General features: G+C 41.2%; 1 protein-coding gene across 6 annotated transcripts; it reads right to left on the bottom strand.

Moving 5' to 3' along the window:
• Nucleotides 1-431: 431 nt before the first annotated feature.
• Nucleotides 432-19,803, bottom strand: LOC147795467 (uncharacterized). Of its 6 annotated transcripts, XM_087131857.1 has the most exons (4): nucleotides 19,505-19,594; nucleotides 18,875-18,965; nucleotides 7,272-7,388; nucleotides 432-6,089 (listed from the first exon to the last, which is right to left on the bottom strand). In XM_087131857.1, the coding sequence occupies exons 3-4, from the start codon at nucleotides 7,354-7,356 to the stop codon at nucleotides 5,812-5,814; spliced, it is 363 nt and encodes a 120-aa protein (XP_086987983.1). In that variant the 5' UTR covers nucleotides 7,357-7,388; nucleotides 18,875-18,965; nucleotides 19,505-19,594; the 3' UTR covers nucleotides 432-5,811. The 6 variants fall into 6 exon arrangements, with proteins under 6 accessions (XP_086987983.1, XP_086987982.1, XP_086987986.1 ...); XM_087131856.1 differs by lacking the exon at nucleotides 18,875-18,965 and having other exon boundaries at nucleotides 19,505-19,803; XM_087131860.1 differs by lacking the exons at nucleotides 18,875-18,965; nucleotides 19,505-19,594 and adding an exon at nucleotides 15,936-16,192.
• Between the last annotated feature and the right edge of the window lie 633 nt (nucleotides 19,804-20,436).

Here is a 20,436-nt window from a genome sequence, read left to right as displayed (position 1 = left end):
TGCTGTGCTCATATTCTCAAATGACGCCAACAGCACGATTACTTGAGACATGTATGTTTGACATATAAGACTTAAAGGTTTTCATGGTGAAAGAAACTAGATCTATAGTAAAGATTGCGGTAACACCATGTATTTATCTCTTCTTTGAGTATGTGTGGTTCTGAAGAACCGGTTCCCCGGTTCTTCTCAGAACCACACATACTCAAAGAAGAGATAAATACATGGTGTTACCGCAATCTTTACTATAGACATGTATGTTTGCTACCACTAAGCATCTTATAAGTCTCCCATTTTTAATCATAATCACATGTGCGGGCTAGCGGAAAAACGAACTCTTCACGGTTACGTACTTGCTTAATTAGAAAGACAAACATGACGACTAGACAAAACGTGTCAATGACCTCTTAAATAACACGCTGCATGACAAGATGTCTTCTTAAAATCATTTGTATTATGTTTATTAGAAAATCATTAAAAAGGTATCTCAAGTACTACATTAAATATCAAGAACTTAATGTGTCTCTATTTCTCAACTTGTGATTAAATGCCAATATCTGAACTAGAAATAAGCGCAATATATATTACATGTTCAGTTGTTATCTAAATTTACCGGCACAAGGAACAAGCTAACTGTAAAGTGGGATCGTCTCTTCTGAAGACTGAACATAAACGTCAATATTTATACAGCCCAGTACCTTTTGGGGGTTTGATTTTATTCGTGTAGGCCTAACTATGGGGGAAATGTATCAACACTGAAAGGAAAACTTCTTTTGCGAGAACAGTGTTTGTTTCAGAAAAGAAAGGTGGCCCTTCAATGCTTCCCAACACCATTCTTAAACCGTAATGGCGAAAAATCCAAGCGAAAAATTAGTCGAAACTTAATTTCATACGAGGATAAATAAAAGGCGAGATTTCGGCACTGGTGGAATTACATTGACAAGTATAATCTTCTATGACAGGCATGCACAGAATGGTTTCAAAACCGAAGCACCGTCCACCTTGTAACCACTCTATCCACTGCTGTGTTATATTGTAAAATCATTATGGTCTTCATTATACATGGGCTCCTACATACTTTTCGTAGAAAAGAAAACTCCTGGCATGTGATTTTTGTTCGAAACTTCAAAATCCCCCATTCCCAGCCTTAATATTTTGCAACTTGGACTTAAAAACCACTGCAGAATGTTAAGCTTTCAAAAAGGAACACTTCAATTCCTTTAAGCGCATACTTGTCAAGTGTCAAAAATTGCCATTTCCAGCTTTGGTTAAATCCCACGCACTGGAAGTCTAGAATTATTTTCATACATTTGCTACTGGAGCAAAATTAAACAAACAGAAACTAGTAAACTACAAAGCCGAAGGCTTTCAACACACGGTCTAAATTCATGACAGTTAAAGCCCAATGTCGAAGACGGAAGCGAAATCCCATTTTTGACACTTTTAATTTTGCCAGACATTGGTCTTTTAACAAAAATAAAACATTTTCTAACAGGAGTCCAAACTAGGCAAACCGGTCATTTCTGTTCACAATGTGTTACTCAAACTTACTTATGTACCATCAAGTAGCAAGTGTACAGACCTATTATTTTACATGAAAAATCTAAAGTGACGATCAATTCACAAGAAGTGCTTTAATAACATGTCGATTGCGACTACATCTTCGAAATATACATCCAAACTGGCTGTGCTACAATTTTGTGCAACAGAACAATTTCTATCCTGAACAGTCAAGAAATAAGTAAAGAGACGTCACATAAATAAGAAATGCAGTTTATATCAACATCGTATTATTAATATCAATTTGCCGAGAGTACGTCTTAAAGCGCACTAAAGGAACCAAAATACCAACTCATAATTTGCTTCCATGCAGAGCCACATTCGCACAAAAAAACCTGTTAGATCTGAAAAATATTTGAATAGTTATTCTCCATACGGCACATAGCTAATCTATGGCATTTTATGACAGTTTCCATCGCATGCCACTCCTGCTGACTCCGGGAACGGCCAAATTGACAAACAACTGTGAGTCCTGGATTCGTTCAACAGAAGTGTTAGAGTTATTGCAGTTTTCCGTTCAATTTTTCTGAGCAGATGGAGAAAAGTGTGACTCCTCATGGTGATGTTTGAAATGCCCGGCTATGAATCATACTCAGTGGTCGAAGAGGAATTGCCATCCAGCTGCACTAGCTGCATTCATAGTGATGGTAGTGCATTTGTTGTAACTTGTATGGCTGAACTAACGATAGAAAAGTTATGATTTCCCAGCTTATACACGCAGAGACTCGAAGGGGTTTCAGCAAGGCAAGATACGGTTTAACATATATAGACGGCTAAAAGACTGCTAAAAGAGCGTCCCATTGCTGTATCAGTAGGCTTAGGCGAATTGGTGCTGGTGAAATCGACGAGGATAGATTCCAAACTCGGAAAATCGGAAACGCGATTCTACCCTTTAGATGGATCGACTCCATTCAACTTTCGATTGCATTCCACTAAGATCCTATTGCAGCAAGCGCCTAGTGATTCTGAGAGACTGTCAACTCGTACGACCCCTTGAGCTTAAAAAAATTCCGACAAGTGGGTGATTAAGCCGACTCAAAGAAGTCTAAACCGCAGCATACCATAAGGGAATCATAAGCGGCTCCATGTGGTGTTTCTCTTGAGCCTAGTTTCCATGTCAACGGCAGAGACACAGAGAACATCGCCGATCAGTTTGCGACGATAGCAGTCATGGAACCACAATTTCTCGCAACGGACGCCAACAGGGACGGCGAAAGTCGGCTAAGTTGAACTTAATTCAACTTTGCCAACTGTGTGCGCTTACGCGGACACGGCGCGGGAACAACGATATCTCTCTCGCTTAATAGCACTCATTTTACCAATTTTATTTCAATTACTAACTATGATTCCCTAATATATATAAAAACTTACCACAAACAAAATACATCAAACTGGATAAACAGTTGGGCTTCCAGAGGCGAAATTGCCACCTAAAATGTGCGAAAAATTAGCGAGTTTCGTACGCCATTTTTTTTTACGTTTAGGGATGGAATTACGCCAAATTGTTTTACGCAACACGCTGGGGAAACCTGACTTGAGTAAAGGCTAAAATCGTAGCTTTGAGTTATTTTTTCGAAGGGAGTCCGATATTGTAACAGGTGGGCTTCAACAAGGCGTGAAGACTATAGTCTCCTCTCAAGACTGACAAAATCTATTTTTCACCGGAAAGGGCATGTTGTATCCCCAGAAAGTGTGTTCTAAAAAAAAAGCCACGCTTCCACCACTGTCTAGGTCTTGGTATCTTGCATGTTTTCTGTGTCTGTTACAACCACATGAATACTAGTACTTTACTTGGCCTGTAAAGTGTGCCGATCACAAGCACTGTGGGTTAGGCCAATTGCTGGCTTCATTCCAATCGATCTCCCATGCTGTAAATTTATCCGGTTCTACGGGTAAGCGACGAAACTAAAGTGACAGTCTTTCTACAGGTCTAACACCACTGCATTCCGCTTTTTGCGAGAAACATTAAAAAAAAACACTAATGAGAAATTTGTTTCCTATTGGGGATTTCCTTCTTTTAAAACTCGTTGGCAAGACCAACATAGTTTAAAAAAAGGTTTTATACCATGGTAGCGCATTGGGGCTGCAAGCGTTATTTTACCGGCGCATCGAGTCTGAGCTCAGGGTATTCATCGTTAATTAACGTTGTTTGCTGTAGGCCTCCACCTTCCCATTAACCCTAATTGGCGAGAGTTTTGGACACGGAGATTTCGGCCACAAATGAAAGAAGTTGGGCAAGGACGCTCTGGTGATTCTGAACTTTTCCTGTCACCAAATTGCAAGGGACTTCGCAGGAGACTAGCGGCTTCATGTTGCAGCTGATACCAGACAGACACGCCAGAAACATGTGTTAACCATTGACAGCAGATTGGTGCAGTGTGTGGAGAAGGAGCGGATAGGGTTTCAGTGAAAATTCCCTCCGAAAGGTTGCAGAAAGTAAAATGTTTGTCGCTAATCGAAGAGGCTTGCACCTGTTTCGGTTCCGTGGAATAAATTGTAGCTTAATAAAGTTTATGTCGCATGAAAATGAATGTAAAGGAACCTATGTTTCTTAACCAACATGTGTTTTAACTTGAAACACACAATCACAACTGTACAACGGCAAAATTACGAAGAGGAGCCACGTGCAGTATCAGTATACGTAGGTTTCCGTTCGATTTCATGAAATCGTGTGCGACAGTTAAACTAATGTTTCGAATCTCGAACAATTGTACGGTAGATAATCAGATTAAAGTCGTAGTACGATGTAATGTCTTGATGAGACAACAAGCAATTAATCAAGCGCCCTATGAACATAATATGTAGTAACGGAGGGTAACTGTTTTATGTCCTTTGCACTGGTGAAAATCGGATTTAGATTCCAAGTGGAATCGCGATTCCTTGACTTCATCGAATAGAAATCGATTCCAAAAATGCTGGGTTCGCCCAAGCCTATATTCAGTGAGAAGCTGTCAATCCTCAATTTAAGTTGACACTTTGACAGGTGGGGTTGTTGGGGGACGGGGGTGCATTGGTCGTTATACCGTTGCTAGTAAGACAGTGGACAGCAAGTACTTCATACTATTAGACGGTCACTAGTGTATAACAAATTTGTTTGGGGAGGGGGTCGTAGCGTTAGAAAACACTCGCTAATTTTGGAAGCTTGGTACAAACAAATTCCAACAGATCATACGAATACATCTACGAGTTTGTAAGACTTGAAAATCAAAGTCTGGGTCATGTATGCGTAGGCACCATACGGAAGTGATGAACATGGTTTGAGTGACCCAAAGAAAAATGGTATTTTATACCTAGAAATACACCAAGCAAAATATAGTGAAACACCTTACAAAAATTACACAGACTTACCTGGTACAAATAATCTATGAAAATATCCTGTCTTTACCTTTTCATTAAGTGGATAACAATTCTTAAAAATATGTAAAGGTATCAGTAAATATTTTGAGACTCCGTATTGAGAATATTTTATGTTCATGTACATGTGCTTTCATTGTTGTATATTAGCTCGTACGGTTAAATTTTCAAACAGGTCATTTCCAGACATCACGTTTGCAACGTTACAAGCTACTGCTAAGTGTTTGAAAGATTGGGTGGTGCACAACCATATAAGCCTTGTGATGTGTCACTAGCATAGGAATGACTGCCCACTTTCAAAAGTATCATCCCCAAAAACTTCCAAAGAGACTTGCTCAGTTTTAGAAAAGCACACTGACAGCTGTAAGCTTGCCTAAGGTATGTATACTCTTATCGAAGACAATCTGAATTTTCCCTTTCAACGTTGTAAACATGTTCACTTGTACGGAGTTTGTTATGTTTTTGTTCAGGCACATAGCCCGACAGCATTTCCAAACTCTAAGAGCGTTCTCCTTCCTTAAGTGAAACCAGACCTTAAGGGATTTATGTCGATTGTAATAATAAAAAGCAGCGACTCACTTTGCTTGTCTCTCCATGCCTACAAAGACGCTGTATTTTGAAGCAGAATTTCCAGCATCTTTCGTTTTGCTTTTCCCATAAAGTACAATGTCTAGTCATCGAAACCGTGAATGCGTGCGAAGCCACACAACCTGCGAGTAAATTAATATTACACAGCATAGGCCATTCAACACGTTTCCCGTAGCCCTTCTAGCTATCTTTTGCCCTATAAAGCTGGATTTTGCTTTGCGTAGATTATCGAAAAGTATTTAGGAAACTTAGAATCCTCCATTTTGCGGCGCGGAGTAAGTTCGTGGAATTCGGCACCCAGTAATGGACCGATCAGGACACAGCCTCGACCATCGGGGCCGTCTCCGAAGGCGGCCGGGCGATGCTTTCCTCCAAGGCAGCCAACTTCTCCCGGAAGTCCTCACAGATGACCTGTGCGCTCTTGGAGCGGAAGATGACCTCCCTCGTGTTAAGGACGTCGTTGTAGTCCAGCAACTCAACGCTGAAGATTCTCTTGCCCTGACCATAGCGCTTGAAGCCCTCAAGGGGCCACTCGAAGTTGTTCTTAGCACCCACGAAGCAGAGATGTGTTGCAGTAACCTTCAGCTCACCTGCACGGATGAAAATGCATCTGTGTTGAGTTCTAAGTCATTCTGTGCTTGGTGAGACACTTTATTCAATGACAAGAAGAGGATATTGTACAAACATTATTAGTCCCGTGCTGTGGAAGTAACAGTGGCATGTATTCAGTATTCAAAAACACAGTGCAAGATACTCAAGTAGCACTTCCCTCTAAAACTACAAGATTAGTAAAATGTGCTTTCTTCCAGGTCATCTTTTTTCTTGAGATGTCCCAGAATGGTGACGGTTAAAAAAAAAGGCTTAGAACCTCAATGGCTCTAAATGTATTATTTTTCCCTACAAGCCCCTGAGTTCTCCAAGATACCTTATTGTTACATCAGGGAGCCATTAAGAGCAAACGTGAACGATCCAATTTCATCAAGGCTCGCATATGTCTGTGGATGTTGGGCTGGGCCTTTTTAGCCGTGGTCCTTGATCGTATATGGCCGCTAACATGCACAGCTGGGCGTTGGCTAGCTGTGCACTTGAACCCCCCCCCCAAAAAAAAGCGCAAAAGGCCACCTCAGGCGACTTCCTCACGTGTAAATCGTGGCAGCTCTGACTGACTTTGCATTATCATTACAACTTTTTTAACTGCATGAATGCAGAAGCTAGCACATGATAGTGTATAAGTCAGCAGCCAGATACCGTCAAAGAACGCCTTCTACGTACCCCATGACAAAATCTTTCCATGACAAATCCCACGACAAATCTTTCTGAAACTTGGTATGGACATAAAACGTCCATTATACATGAGTCTTTATTTATTGTTTAAGATTTTATTAAACTTAGACAAGGGAGTTTGACTGTTGTGTTAAGAATTTGGCCTGTCTTTTGAATTAATGAACACTTCACGAGAAGGACCCCCCCTTTTTGAAGGGTGTCACTTGGCGCAACACAATACGCATACTGGGCAAGCTTGCTCGCACGCGTGTAGCATGGCGTGCACACGAGCAATTAATTATTCTGTGTGGGTATCGCCGCACGGAGAGTTACAGCTTTTTTAAACGGTGAACGGCTGCTTACTGATGCAGCTCCGAAGTCAAAAATGATGCGCCTGACAAACAAATAACGAAGCAGGCCCATGACCTGCTAGGAGGTTTTCTCGCCAAACGATGAGGCGGACAATGACCTACAAATCTGAGGACAATCCTCACACTCATAGCTAGTACCTTTGTCGAACTTTTTCCTCATACTGTCCCCGAAGATGTCCACCTTATATGCGTCTGTGCCGTTGGTACTCTGCTGCCCTCCCATTGTGAAGACGTGATCACTGGTTCACGAAACAACTGAGGAAAGCGAAGGAAACGAACATTTGCGTTTACTTAAAGAGAACGCACACACTTACTTGTCACTAGTAAATTCCAAATACGGTAACGGTGAATAATTTGGACCTGCAAAAAGTAATACTCAAAAAGTGAAAAAGGATAAAGCTGCCAACAATGAGGCAGGAACTGGTCTGCCATCTTTCTGTGCGAATGAACGGCATTTTTACAGATCCAGACTTTTTTTAAAGGAAATTCATCATTTTGTGCAATGTGTAGTACCCGTAACTGCAAAAGAGTGAAAAAAATCAACCCCCAAACATAAAATGCCTCATAAAACCACTCTAAAAAGAGTAAAAATCCACTCTGTCAAAGAGCCATCATCAGAAAGAACTCGAAAAAAAAAGAGTTCTTTTTCAAATGGCCTCTCTTTTGGAGTGGTTTTTACTCTATTTAGACTTTTTACACTATTTTGGAGAGGTGCGGTTTTCAATCTTTTGGAGTGGTTTTTAATGAGGGACGTACTCTTTTGAAGAATGTGTTTTTCAGTCTTGTCTTCAGTAGTTGGGAGGTGCTGCCAATGATTTTCGAACCTTCACTTAAAGCTCTGTGCATTGCCGGCTTTATGGGTAAATAACAAGTGAGAAGTATACCCTCATATCGATCATAATTCCATAAATGTCCAAAATGAATTCATTAGACTGCTGGGAAGGAAGGGAATAATCCAGGTTATAAATATGTAAAGAAGCTTATGTCCCGTGGCAAAGGTATTTGGCATAACTGTGCAGCCAACAACATCAGACAGTTTAACAGAACTACTTGTAACCAGTACGCTAATAATACGACAAGTATGCATATGATCAATATATCTCATCAACAAAAACTGAAACTCCAAGTATGGACGAGTGCATACTCGACGCGAACGCGGAAGCCAAGCATTTATAGTGAATTCGATTTGGTTCAAAAATAATGTTTTTCTTCACTTGTGCTCTCATTCTCATTGCCAAATATGAAACGGTCTTCGCGTATTTTCGGAATATTGACACGTTAAATAGGTTCAATGTGAATAATGCCAATATATACAGAGAGAGTACCGTGGTAAATATTAACTATTCTATTGCCTTACATTTTCCTCTAGACATCATTTTATAGAAATAGACTTAAATCGGACGCTTATTTCAGCTCCAAAAAAGGCCACTATTTCGAATATTTTACCGAAAAATCATTTCCTCCGGTGATTAATTTAAAAACTGTAGGCAATGAGGAGAGTTTCAGAAAACCCCTACACTGAAAGTATATCACAGCAACAGCGTAATTATGAAAACAATGGTTTCTCAATGTAAGAGGAATATATAAAAAGTTTTACAACATATTTTCCAAAAGTAAAATCCAAACAATATACCTTCATCAAGTTCACTGTTGAATATTCGTCGCATGAACGCGATGCCATTTCTTAGTATGAGAAGGGCTTATGTAAAACAACTGACGGCAAGTTTCTCCATAAAAGGCAACTGGAATTGGAAAGTGATTTCACATTAAAATTATCAGCATGTTTGCAATGGATTTTACCAGTTATCGGTTTGGGGATGGATCCAGGTCTGGACTTAGATTGGAGTCTGGACCCTAAAGACAATTTTTAACAGGACTCCGGGACGATAATGACTTTTTCTCGACGGTACCAGAACGTGCTACTTGCACATCACAGCGGAAATTGTGTCAAGTATGCGCACTGGTGCGCTAAACATCAGCAGGTATCTGTCACCAGCAACCTCATCATACGATGCTCCTACCTGAAGTACAGGAGTTAGATTTTATTTCGGTATCCGTATACACATCTACGAGGCTGATCCGTGTTTTCTGACATGCTTGTTCAGCAACTAACAATGAGTGAGCACCCAAACATGCCTATATTGGTACAATCCGAGAATTGTCATATTTTAATTGATCCACATCTCTAGCCTTTTCTGGGTAGTATATACTTTTGGTTATCACCTCCTGATGTACCAGTCATGTCCAACCTCTGACAAAATTTAGCTCTGGATAGAAAAACTCCTGAATGAATCCTCCTCAAGTTGACGTGGGAATTCCACCTGCTGAGAACACTCTCTTCTGCCTCAGACGCACATGGGCTCAGTGGAAAACACTGAACCGTCTGAAGACAAGAACAGGGCGATCCAGGGTTGCTCTGAACAGATGGGGTTACAAGACCGGACCAACCCCCTGTGAATGTGCAGAAGAAGACCACAGTATGGAGCACCGTCTCGTCTGCTCTACAATCCAGTCCTTGTAACCAAAAAGACCTTGCAGTTCAACGCACATGCAAAGATCCTGCTCTACAATCCAGTCCTTGTAACCAAAAAGACCTTGCAGTTCAACGCACATGCAAAGATCTGTGTCAAGAAATAGGAGACTGTTGTATGACCTCGCTTTGGAGAAACGAGGAAATCTCCTGATTGGTTAGGCCCCATAGCAGGGATCTTTTTCTCCTTTCGTTGTAAAGTCATTTCCTTTTGTGAGAATGAACAGTACATTATGGCATATGCATAGTACATTGTGCGGATAGTATTTCCCCTCATTGAATCCTGACTGGCAGAACTCCCTGATGGATCCAACTGAAGCATTGTGCACGACGCTCGGTTGCTATATTTGCATAGAGAATAATTATCAAGAAGTAGGAATTAAACTTCACAAATCACAACCTACACTGCACATTTTCGAATGGTAGGCCTACTGTGGTGTGAAGAATTGTACTTAACTTTTAAATGATATTTCCCTAACATGTTTCATTTCATTGCCCAAGAGCCGCATCCAGGATATTGAGCACCTTTAATTTTCATTTTTTGAATGCAAATATCTCATTGTTGTTAGGTTTTTGCATGAAACCATTTTAGGAGAGTTTCATGAGCACTAACCTTAAACATATTTGCACCATATTTGAAAGAAATTAAATGAAAATGATGCATTATAGCAAACAATAGTGTTGTGCGCAAAATAATCAGAAAAATGCCGTAAAACCACCTTTGGCTAAATTGCAGCGCACTGAGCTCATGAGATATCATGGATTATTGTTCACAGTATTCCTGGCAAGCTTTAGCAAATGTTGGCGACGAATATCGAATTGCAACGGCGACAGTAGGCTCTCAGTCCTAAAAGGGCATAGGGGTTTAACGTGTAACATCGTACATTCTTTTCACAGCCAGTTATTTGAAAAGGCTACATGTTTTTTTAATGACGGTGATGACAGGAATAATTTGACATACGGCTTTATCCATAATTGATTTTATTTTGCATTTTGTATAACATCCATCCGTGGATATTTCACATTAGGGGCCATGAGTCGTGCAAATGCTTGCGTGAGTTGAGTTATTGGAAAAGTATTACGGGCGATTTACAATGCCTTGAACCACTACAGAGGTTGCCACAGAGAGGCATTTTCGCAGTGCGCTGTGGGAAAACGGTCAACAAAGGATCTTTGTGCCGACTATGCCATGAACAGGAAACTTGGTCCACTGGTTTTTGTCAGGGATGAAACTTCGTGTTTTACAGTATCGTGTTAATTAATATTCCACGGTGTTTTTTGTGAGGTTCTGTACATATGTCTTCAAAGTGTCTAATGACATTCGTCCAAATCGTCGGGGTAAGTCGACCATTTTTGTGGACCCTAACGTAAAATAAAGTTTCTCCGTGACAAACTCTTGGTGGCGCACTGTATCGCGCGTCGTCCGTAACTTATTATTGGAAGTTACCGTGACTTGCTTTTCTGAGGCTGTGCCTACTGTGCATGGTTATTTGAAATGGGCGAAGGCTCGGTCATTCGAGCGCTATACACAAGTTTGCGTTTAGTTTTTCTCAATGGCCTGACTAACTTCACAAATTTGCTGTAAATACCAACTTTCCACCTTCAGAGTAAAGTGTCAAGCTGTTGTACACATCGTCTGGGAAATGAACAGATGTTCCACTTCATTTCAAACATCTGGATGCAGATGCTTTAATATTTATTACCATAACTCTACATATTCACAACCGAGAGCTGAACTCTAGCTCACTGCGCCACTCGTTATCACTTACAAGTCTTCAGTTCTGAAGTGTTCCCCGGGAACGCGTTTCCTATTACACTACACTGTCTGGAGACACACCAAGTCTCATCAGATGGAAAATGCATGGTGCAACTGCTATTCTTAAGAAGAGACCAGTCTTCCCGCCTCGTGGAGCATCCCCTGTTGAAATGTCAGACTTGACTTGGCTTTGGAAAAAAAAAATCTCCAGAGCCACGACTGCAGCCTTTATTCAAGTCGAGTTTTCCCGATGACCCGGTACAATTCAATGGAACTGCCGCCCGGAAGAAGTACGCATGCATCGTCCACGCTACAATTTACACTACGTTCACACTTCACATGAACAGATATGGCTACACACTGTACCTACACATGTTGCCTTTCTCTTGCCCCTGAAACTGTAGAAACAACTGAGTTCTGAATAATTATGTCTGAGGTTTGGTAAAGCAAATGTGGCATGGTTTATCCTGGGCAGTGGATAGTATTTGTAAAATACCAAACACCCTCTCCTGTGAATACCGACACCACAGTTGAACTTTAAAAAAAAAAAACAAAAAAAAAACTTTTCTTATTTTAAGGAATTAAAAGGGCCTACACGTCAGAAATGGTACTTACATGTTCCTTTGGGGGAAGTGTGACTATTTAAAACTGGACAGCCAGTCCGGAAAACAAACAAACTAAACAAACCAATGAAACCCCCCCCCCGACTCAAGGCCTTGGTAAGTAGCCTATCCACTGTCTCAGTGGGCCTTAAAATGAAAAGATGTGCATTGCCCCTTAAATCGTTAGCGGATTGGCATGGAGCAGTACTAACACATGTAGTGATTAATCATGTACCTACAGAAGCAAGTTGCGTGCCCCTGTCACCAGTTATAATGGCTGCTGGATGGTGTTGTACTCTTAGCTTGGGCCCTTATGTTTGAAGAGGATTGTCGAAGGCAAACTGGAAGAAGTGCAGTGCCCCTTTATATGTAATTGAGTCCGTCCTTTTAAAGAGGAATTTCGAGCAAATCTGACACGGGAAAGTACTGTTCTCATTCTCTGAAACATAAAATACGAACACAGAAATGATTCCACTGTGGACTGCTCTGACTGCACAGACACATGGACCATGGAGCTGTGTGGACTAGGACTTCTTAAAACCTCTATCAAACAATTTGCTTTCAAGTATGCACGGTGGTAATTGTATGTAAGCAGACGATCGATTCAGATGCACGATTGCCACTTTTTTTTCTACGGTGAATGTATCAGACTCGTTCACCGTCTACAGCCTGTCAGTCTGTTTGTACTGTTACTGGAAAGCTATTTTCACATGTAAGAAAATTTTAGTTGCAGATATTTAGCCTGTTATGCTGCTGAAAATTACATTTGCGTCAGCCATTTACATGTTTCCATATGGACAGAAATTCACATAATAATAGTGATGTTTTATGCCATGCTTATTTCGGGGTGCATGTTCTTCCCAGCAGGCCACATCACCATAAACAACATCTCAATCAATCACCACCTAAACAAAAATATAATTAACTGTCAGAACGACGGACGTGACTTAACGCTACGATCCCTCGGGGAGATACGCAGCCCTCACAGGCTGGGTTGTTTGTAGGCGTGCAAGCATGCACTTTCTGTTCAAACCTCATTTTAATAAAAACAAAACATAAGTTCACGAACGACTCTCCACATCCAAACGTCTTGAGGCTCGTCTATTCGTAAACCCATGTAACTGGGTCTAAAGATCTACACAATCCACTCAGCGTAAATATTCGCAGGAAATAATTTATGCCAACACTTTCAAGCTTGTTCCAGTTGTTTCGACTTTTGGGATTCAGGAAGGTAAACCATCTGGGTTGGATTTCCCTTTGTTGTTAAACAGTGAAAACACAATATAGACCTACATCTTCGTGTTCAAAGTGTTTAATTGTCCACTGAACACTGAGGAAATCCTTACAAACCTCTCTTGGTTCTAAACGCTATATAGGCCTTATATTTAGCTGAAATCAGACCTTTCAATAGACGTTTTAAAAACATTTCAGAAAATGATCACTTCTTGAAATACTTTCTTGAGCTCTCCTCTTTCCACAGAGAATCTGAGGGTCTTTTATAACGACTAAGAGAAAATTCGGGATCGGTGTGGTGAAGAATATGAGCAAAATGTCGATGAAATATCTTGAGAATAATATTGTTCTGAACTGTTGTCTCCTCGCTCTCCAGGCGTGGTTCACTCTGTCATTAGCTTTACCTGCCCTTGACATGAGAAAAGGCCAATGCTACAGCGTTACTGTAAGTGGAATACTCGACACAAACTGGGGAATGGCAAGAAAAAATGGAAGGGCACATAGGCAGTTGCCGGGTTTCTACTTTAATGCATTTCCCCTTCCAACCATTTCCAATGTCTTACCGCTATGATCCCCAGGGCTCTCTTCTCAGCATCTTTTCATCTGGTAGTAATTGAACTATGAATATATATATAGCCTACTCCTGGTTAATGAAGGCACGCACAAATGGGTCTTTCGTCCTGTTATTCCCTAATGGATAATAAAATGCCAATATTCGTACCGATATTTCCAGTGACAAGATGACGAATAGGACATAATAATTTCAAAATCCTTCTTGACGATCATGTAATTCCCACTGGAGACACAAAATGGACATTAAAACCGCTACTGCATGTATTGTGGTTTAATATTAGGTTCAAGGCGAATGCCGCACTCAATGCACTGCAGCATGAAACTACATGTACATGTACAGTACATACTTATTGTCATCATGCATGCAGTATAGCGTGTGGATTTTACGTGTAAACAAGCAGTGGGGTAGCCTACCACACCATGTTCGTGTATACATGCTATATATATATATATATACTGTATATAAAATCATATTCTTACTCTTGTCAGTTGATTAACGATATCCAAGGGATATACTCTGTCCACTCAAGTCCCGCTTGTAATCATCACTGAACCAAGTGAGCAAGTTGGAAACATTCATCTAAGCTTGGGGATTTCTATTTTTAACATCGCCAATTCTGCCAGTCAATTGCTTTATCGAATAATCCGCGGCTTCGGGCCATTGCGCATAATAGTTTGTACTATCCTGACTATGTCAGCGTCAATTATGCTAATGCCAAGTAGATCCAGGTCCTGGGAACTCTGGCAGCGGTGGCTGGGTCAATTGTCGGCTGACTGAATGCACAGATTTGGCCATGAACTTCCGCGTTCTTCACGATGTAAACATTTTTATGCATGGTCCAGCGTTCTTCCTGTGTGATGCGATCTAAACACAACTGGCGGCTGAAAATGCATGTATGTTGAAAACATGAACAACTGGAAATGTGCTACGCTAAAGGTATTTGACAGATACAATTATGTTTGAAGCATTCTGCCTAGGCCTCTCTTTGGCTTTACTGAGACGATCCTGCATGCCACCATGTTGAGTCAGAAACTTGAAGACGAGAACTATTGTCAGTGGAAAAAGACGAATTCACTTTTTTCAGACTGAAGAGATATTGACATTCGTAGACCCACAGGACTAGAAGACGGGTGTGGCTTTTGGTAACCCGTACTACTACTAGTTTGTTTGTCATACTGACAAGATGTTGACAAAATAGTAGGCCTACCTCCTGCTATTTTATCAATCAGAACTACGGTTTCTCAACTAGCTACATGTACATGTAGGTGTCGAGTAGCGGGCTGTCTGCACTCATCGTAAGCAAACGTGTCTTTCTAACAAGGGAATTCTTGTTATTACAGCCACTCTAGTAAATCTTGTCAACATGAGAAACTTAAGTTCGCTGCGAGCGTTTCGGATTGAGCTTTTACAGATTATCTCCATAATTATTAGCGCTTGGTCCGGACTTGAGAAAGTATCTGATCAATGCTACTTTTTTACATTTACTATCAAATTTATGTACGATCGTCACCAAAGCTATTAGAGAAATTCTCCCTCAATTCTCATCAAGTAAAAAGTTAACAGTAACAGTCCAGAATAAAGAATATTAGTTTAACACCGCTGCCTTAGAACCAAGAAAATAACCAGTGGTCTATAGCACACGTGACACATTTGCAGCGCAGCCCTTGCCTCATTGCAACAACGTTTTAATGCTCTTGAATTCCTGTAAATTTGAATTAAAGACAGAATTTCAGATTTGTCTGTAAATCATACTTGAAAATGACGGTATTTAGTTCGCTAAACTGATCACTTTACCAAGAGACGCCTGTTGTATAAAAATATCAACAACAGTCCTTTCGAACTGTTAACTTGCTTAAAGTTAAACAGGGAGCCTGCCTTCGGGTGAAAAGATCACTACAGTAATAAGTAAAACATCAGGGACTATTCGACTGGTGTTTTTCTCATTTCCGGTGTAGCTTGAGGCTTAGTCTCCTTTGAGAAAGATTATCTCAAGCGCACTAAGCATGTCTCACATCTGCGCAGCAAACAAGACTCTCATAAATAACGATGCTAGGTGAGATTTTGCAAAGAAACATGTCCATATTAAACCAGTACGAATGTCACTTACTGTTTGGACAGTTATTACTCTTGTGATGGCAATAAATGACGTTGAATATAACACCATTCATGATAATATCCAAGCACGGATCACGCGTACCTTTTATCTCGAGGACTTCAGCCTACAGATCTCTTCAAAATGTGCATGCACTAATGCCAAATGTGTGTTTTACATTCTTCCAACGAACAAATCCAATAGTCGCTCTTCTCACAAGCATGGACATTAGTTTGTAATCCTATGAAGCAGAATATTGCACTTAACACCCTACAGCCACGCCGCAGCGACAGGCCCACAAAGCTATAATTCCTAGACCACGCAAGGCTGCGCAAATAAACAACGTCATAAATTTCCGCAAATGGCGGACAGATAGAGGCATCTCCCATTATTAACTGCTGATTGGGGACCTGATGGGAGACAAAAAAAGAAGGAAATTATACCGGTACCTGCAGAATTTAATGACCACTCTGCTGCTAGTATCACCGGTCAGTTGCCTTTATAAACGAAACCATGTATGCTTTCCTGCTTAAAAGAGTTGCCTGTTTATTGGGTGGCTTAAAGGAGAGTTGGAACATCCCTGGAGTTCTTCGTACAGTGAAATGGATTGGAATGGTTAACGACAGACGGTCCCACTTCTAGTTAATCTCCACGGAACTGCCTTAAGCAGACAGTTACTGCCCCCCCCACACACACACCAGCCTCTGGCAAGTTATTTCCTTATTTCACATTGCCCGTTTACTGGCAAAAGCACCATTGCGTTTTCCTGATCCAAAGGGATGGCGCGGTTATCAAATGCCCACATCTGCATAGGCCTTCGCTCCTTCAATGTGCATTCCCTCAGCCAACATACCTTAATAGGTTCATTAGCACCACGAGAAAAACATCTCCGTTACTGAAATATCGCAGAAATGAATGTAGGCCTATTTCTAATGGGCGTGATGAGTGAGGATCTCCTATTAAAATGCAAACATTTGAACAAACACCAATAAATCCGAAAAGTAATTTTCTTTGAAATTAAGACTGCAAAAGAAACTTGATTATCCCACTTCACAACTAAGAGCCATCTATATATTACGGGCACGACGGTGTGGCATAGGCCTAGTTGTTTCTTTGTTCCTAGCGTGCGAATCCCCTCCCACACCCAGCGGCGAAACAAGTATGTGCATGCCAGCATTTTCTAATCTGACAGTGTGCCTACCATGAAGCATTCGGCCTACATCCCTGATTTTGCATGTGGATAAAAAGTACTTTTCTTTAAACCACACCTTTTTCAACATGACTAGGGAGTTGTTGCTATGACCAACGATAAGGCGCTCACTCGTGGCGGCATCTGATCTGAAAGGTTCACTCTCCAAAAGATTGAAAACCACTTCCAAAAACCGTGAATACAACTCTGAAAGAGTGACAAGTCTCTTTCAACTTCTCCCATATATGGCTCTCCCTTTTCGGGACATTTGCCACAGCTTGTGTGGGCGTGTTGATGATGATTAGCCATACCTAGATTAAAATTATTTCTTTTCTTATGAATGCTGTTGAAAGTTAATAACGCAGAATCACTTGTTCTGACCTGGCTGCGGTTTTCCATTGTCTTGATCTTAACAATTGACGGAGTACACCAGCGACGCCAAGCACGTAGTCAAGGCGCAGCCCTCTTAATGTATAAAAATAACGAATCATTCAGTCTTACCAACTTCAGTTATTCAAATGAACTGTGACGCCATCATTCTTTTTGTCACATTATTCATCATCCCATTATTCACCCTGTCACCTCTGACTTGTGAAAAGGACTCACATCATCATGGACTCAACTAAACTAAAAAACAGTGCAAATGCTATACATGTTTTCATTGCATTTGTTACATACACCATGGGTCTTAATTACATCCCAACTCAAGGTCTAAACACAAGGAGCGTTATGCAAACCTTCATTCTAGAATTAATGCGACCCACTGGGTCGACGTGTATTCACATGCCGTCATGGGCACAATATGCTGGCTGCACCACATACATTAGAATCTTTCACTCGTCTACCTTGCCAAAACACCTGATTTATCCTTCTCTCTCTCTCTTCAAAAAATCCCTTAATTCAAGCGAACAGAAACAGCAGAGGTCAAGAGAATGCCAGGCCGATGCTGAGAAACATTAATCAACATGCACCGCACCGTCTTGCAAGCGACCCCAAACGAGGGCATTTTGACCCTTCGCGCGTGATGGCATGATTGGCTCTCGGAAGATACTAGAGGCACCAGCAGCACAGCTATCTCAAGTAGATAGCACGATCGCAGCAATTGTACGTCAAACGTAGTAAAATCAGCATCGCTCGTCGTGGACCGTAAAATGGTGCATATGCCTTTTATGCAAACACTGTCTTACTCAGTAGCCAAGCTGCACTGTTCAGCTTCGTCAGTATTTTGCTTTCAATTACAAAATCGAGGAATTTATGAACAACTCTGCATTGAAAGTGTTGAACATTAAATGACATAGTTACGTTGGATGGTTGAACAAAGTTTGGATCCAGGAAAAAACGTAAGTTGACTGAAAAAAAGGAAGTATATACGTCAACATGCCCCCAGACATTCGTCTCGACTCCCGAGAATGGGCCCTGTGCACTTTTCCAGGATCTCAGTCATTGTGTTCTTGAGCCAAGAACACAGAGTGCAAACACATTATTTTAGTAAGAACTCAGAAATCAACTTCAAAATATGCTGCGGCAGAAGGACATTGAAGAGTCGTTCAGATCTGTGAATATTAAGCACTTGTGGCAGACTTCAACACGCACCACGACACACAGAACACAGGCTTGTCATTCATAATGGAGGGCAAATTATGCTTTACCCATCGACAGTCGGGATTATCAATTCCAGTGCCTCTGTACGTATAATGACATGATGCGGGAGCTACTGCCGAATGAGTTGAATTTCAAACTTGAGTGAATGGTAAAGTCTTCAAACCTTAAACGAACGCATCCATATAGCTTCGACTAATGAGATATCCTCCTTCCAACAGGATGTAAAGCAGGCCCCTTATCATCGCAGATATGACCTTTGGAATAACAGGAGTAATGCCAGCTAGCGATAGACAATAAGGCAATTTCATTCCGCAAAGAAAACACTCCATTGAAATATTAATATAAGGAAAAATGTGTATGTATTATCAGTGGAGTTGGCTTTTCGTCTTGTTTATGTGACATATTTGATGCTTAAGGAATTGGTTAGAATTAAGGTGAACTTTTAATATTGCATGGAACTTTGAGACTATTATTATTTAATCATCTTTATTCATTTCTCAAAATACGTACAAATCAATAAAGATGTGACATAAAACCCCGGTCCCGAGTGGACAATAAATATGTTCAAAGTACTCATGTGTATATTTTTCATTCACATATATATACACACATCCACCTGTTTTCCAGATTGCGTCATTCCGACTGCTAAAACACGTAGGATTCTAACATAGTTCTTCTAACAATCTGATCACGAAAATCTTTATATCTAACGTCCAAATTTGATTCTCCTTCTGTATATAATATAATTCCACACATATACTACGTGTGCAGTTTACATGAAGGCAATGCTTACGTTTAGTTGTGTTTTCCAGGGTTGGACTCACTTTGATGCGCTCAGCCAGGTTTTAGACGACTTCAAGCTATCGAATGTATTTATTTCTGGTGAAGAATGTTCATTCCATCCACAGAAAGAAAAAATGCCTATTTTGTTTAGCTGTGAAGTTGCCGTTGGGTGCTTCACTGGAGTACTGCCCCCAATATGAGCGTCGTGACTATAAGGTCTCGTGACTGCGTGCCAGCCTCCGTGTACGGAAACCAGAACGCCCGGTGAGAATCAAAGAGCTGAGGCGATGACAGCAGTCTACGTTCCCACACAGCCCACGCCAACAAGACGATGAGGTGAAGAACGAATTTCGTCCTCCTCACGTCAACAGAACTTGCAGCCAGCGCCGCGGGCTTACATAATTTACCCGGCCAGCCTAGTCTGAATGCAGCACCCAGGGTGAAATGATAGATATGGGGGTCGGCAGTGGATACGCAAATCCCCCGTGGGATAACCGCTGGGTGTAAGCTCCCCTGCTCCTCTCTCTCTCTCTCCCCGCGCTCTGAATAAGCCTTGCGCAGGCTAAGGGTGAAACGATGCTCCGGTAGCGCACGGCCTTATACGTGCATAATGCGCGATGTGTCTACTCATGCCGATGGGATTACCAGTACTTACGGAGCTGGGACATGGAATGCATTTTGGCAGCCTAAAACATAGGGTAACTGTACAACTGCCTCTGGGCTGAGGATGTAGAAAGCCATTCACTGGCTCCCAAAGTGGCGCATAGCATTGCTAGGCCTACTGTACAAATGGATGTAATTTCCTGTCCCCACTCTACGGGCAAATTTCATATTTTGTGCTGTCACTAAAATAAGTGATTTTCATCTTATTATAATTTAAGCTAGTTACGACATCTTTATCTTATCCCTGGTACCGGTATCGATTAGGAGATCTGGAGGGTA

This window comes from Acanthaster planci, unplaced genomic scaffold (genome assembly GCF_054643075.1).
Source record: "Acanthaster planci isolate LZ-2023a unplaced genomic scaffold, COTS_SCS Contig21, whole genome shotgun sequence".
Lineage (NCBI taxonomy): Eukaryota > Metazoa > Echinodermata > Asteroidea > Valvatida > Acanthasteridae > Acanthaster > Acanthaster planci.
This window is presented reverse-complemented; position numbering and strand designations above follow the sequence as displayed.

What these genes read in the sequence shown, in the direction of transcription:
- LOC147795467 (XM_087131856.1), bottom strand. Translation starts at nt 7,356, where the DNA reads ATGGGAGGGCAGCAGAGTACCAACGGCACAGACGCATATAAGGTGGAC. An exon ending in GAGGAAAAAGTTCGACAAAG is followed by an intron (nt 6,090 to 7,271) that starts GTACTAGCTATG and finishes TCATCCGTGCAG; the next exon opens with GTGAGCTGAAGGTTACTGCA.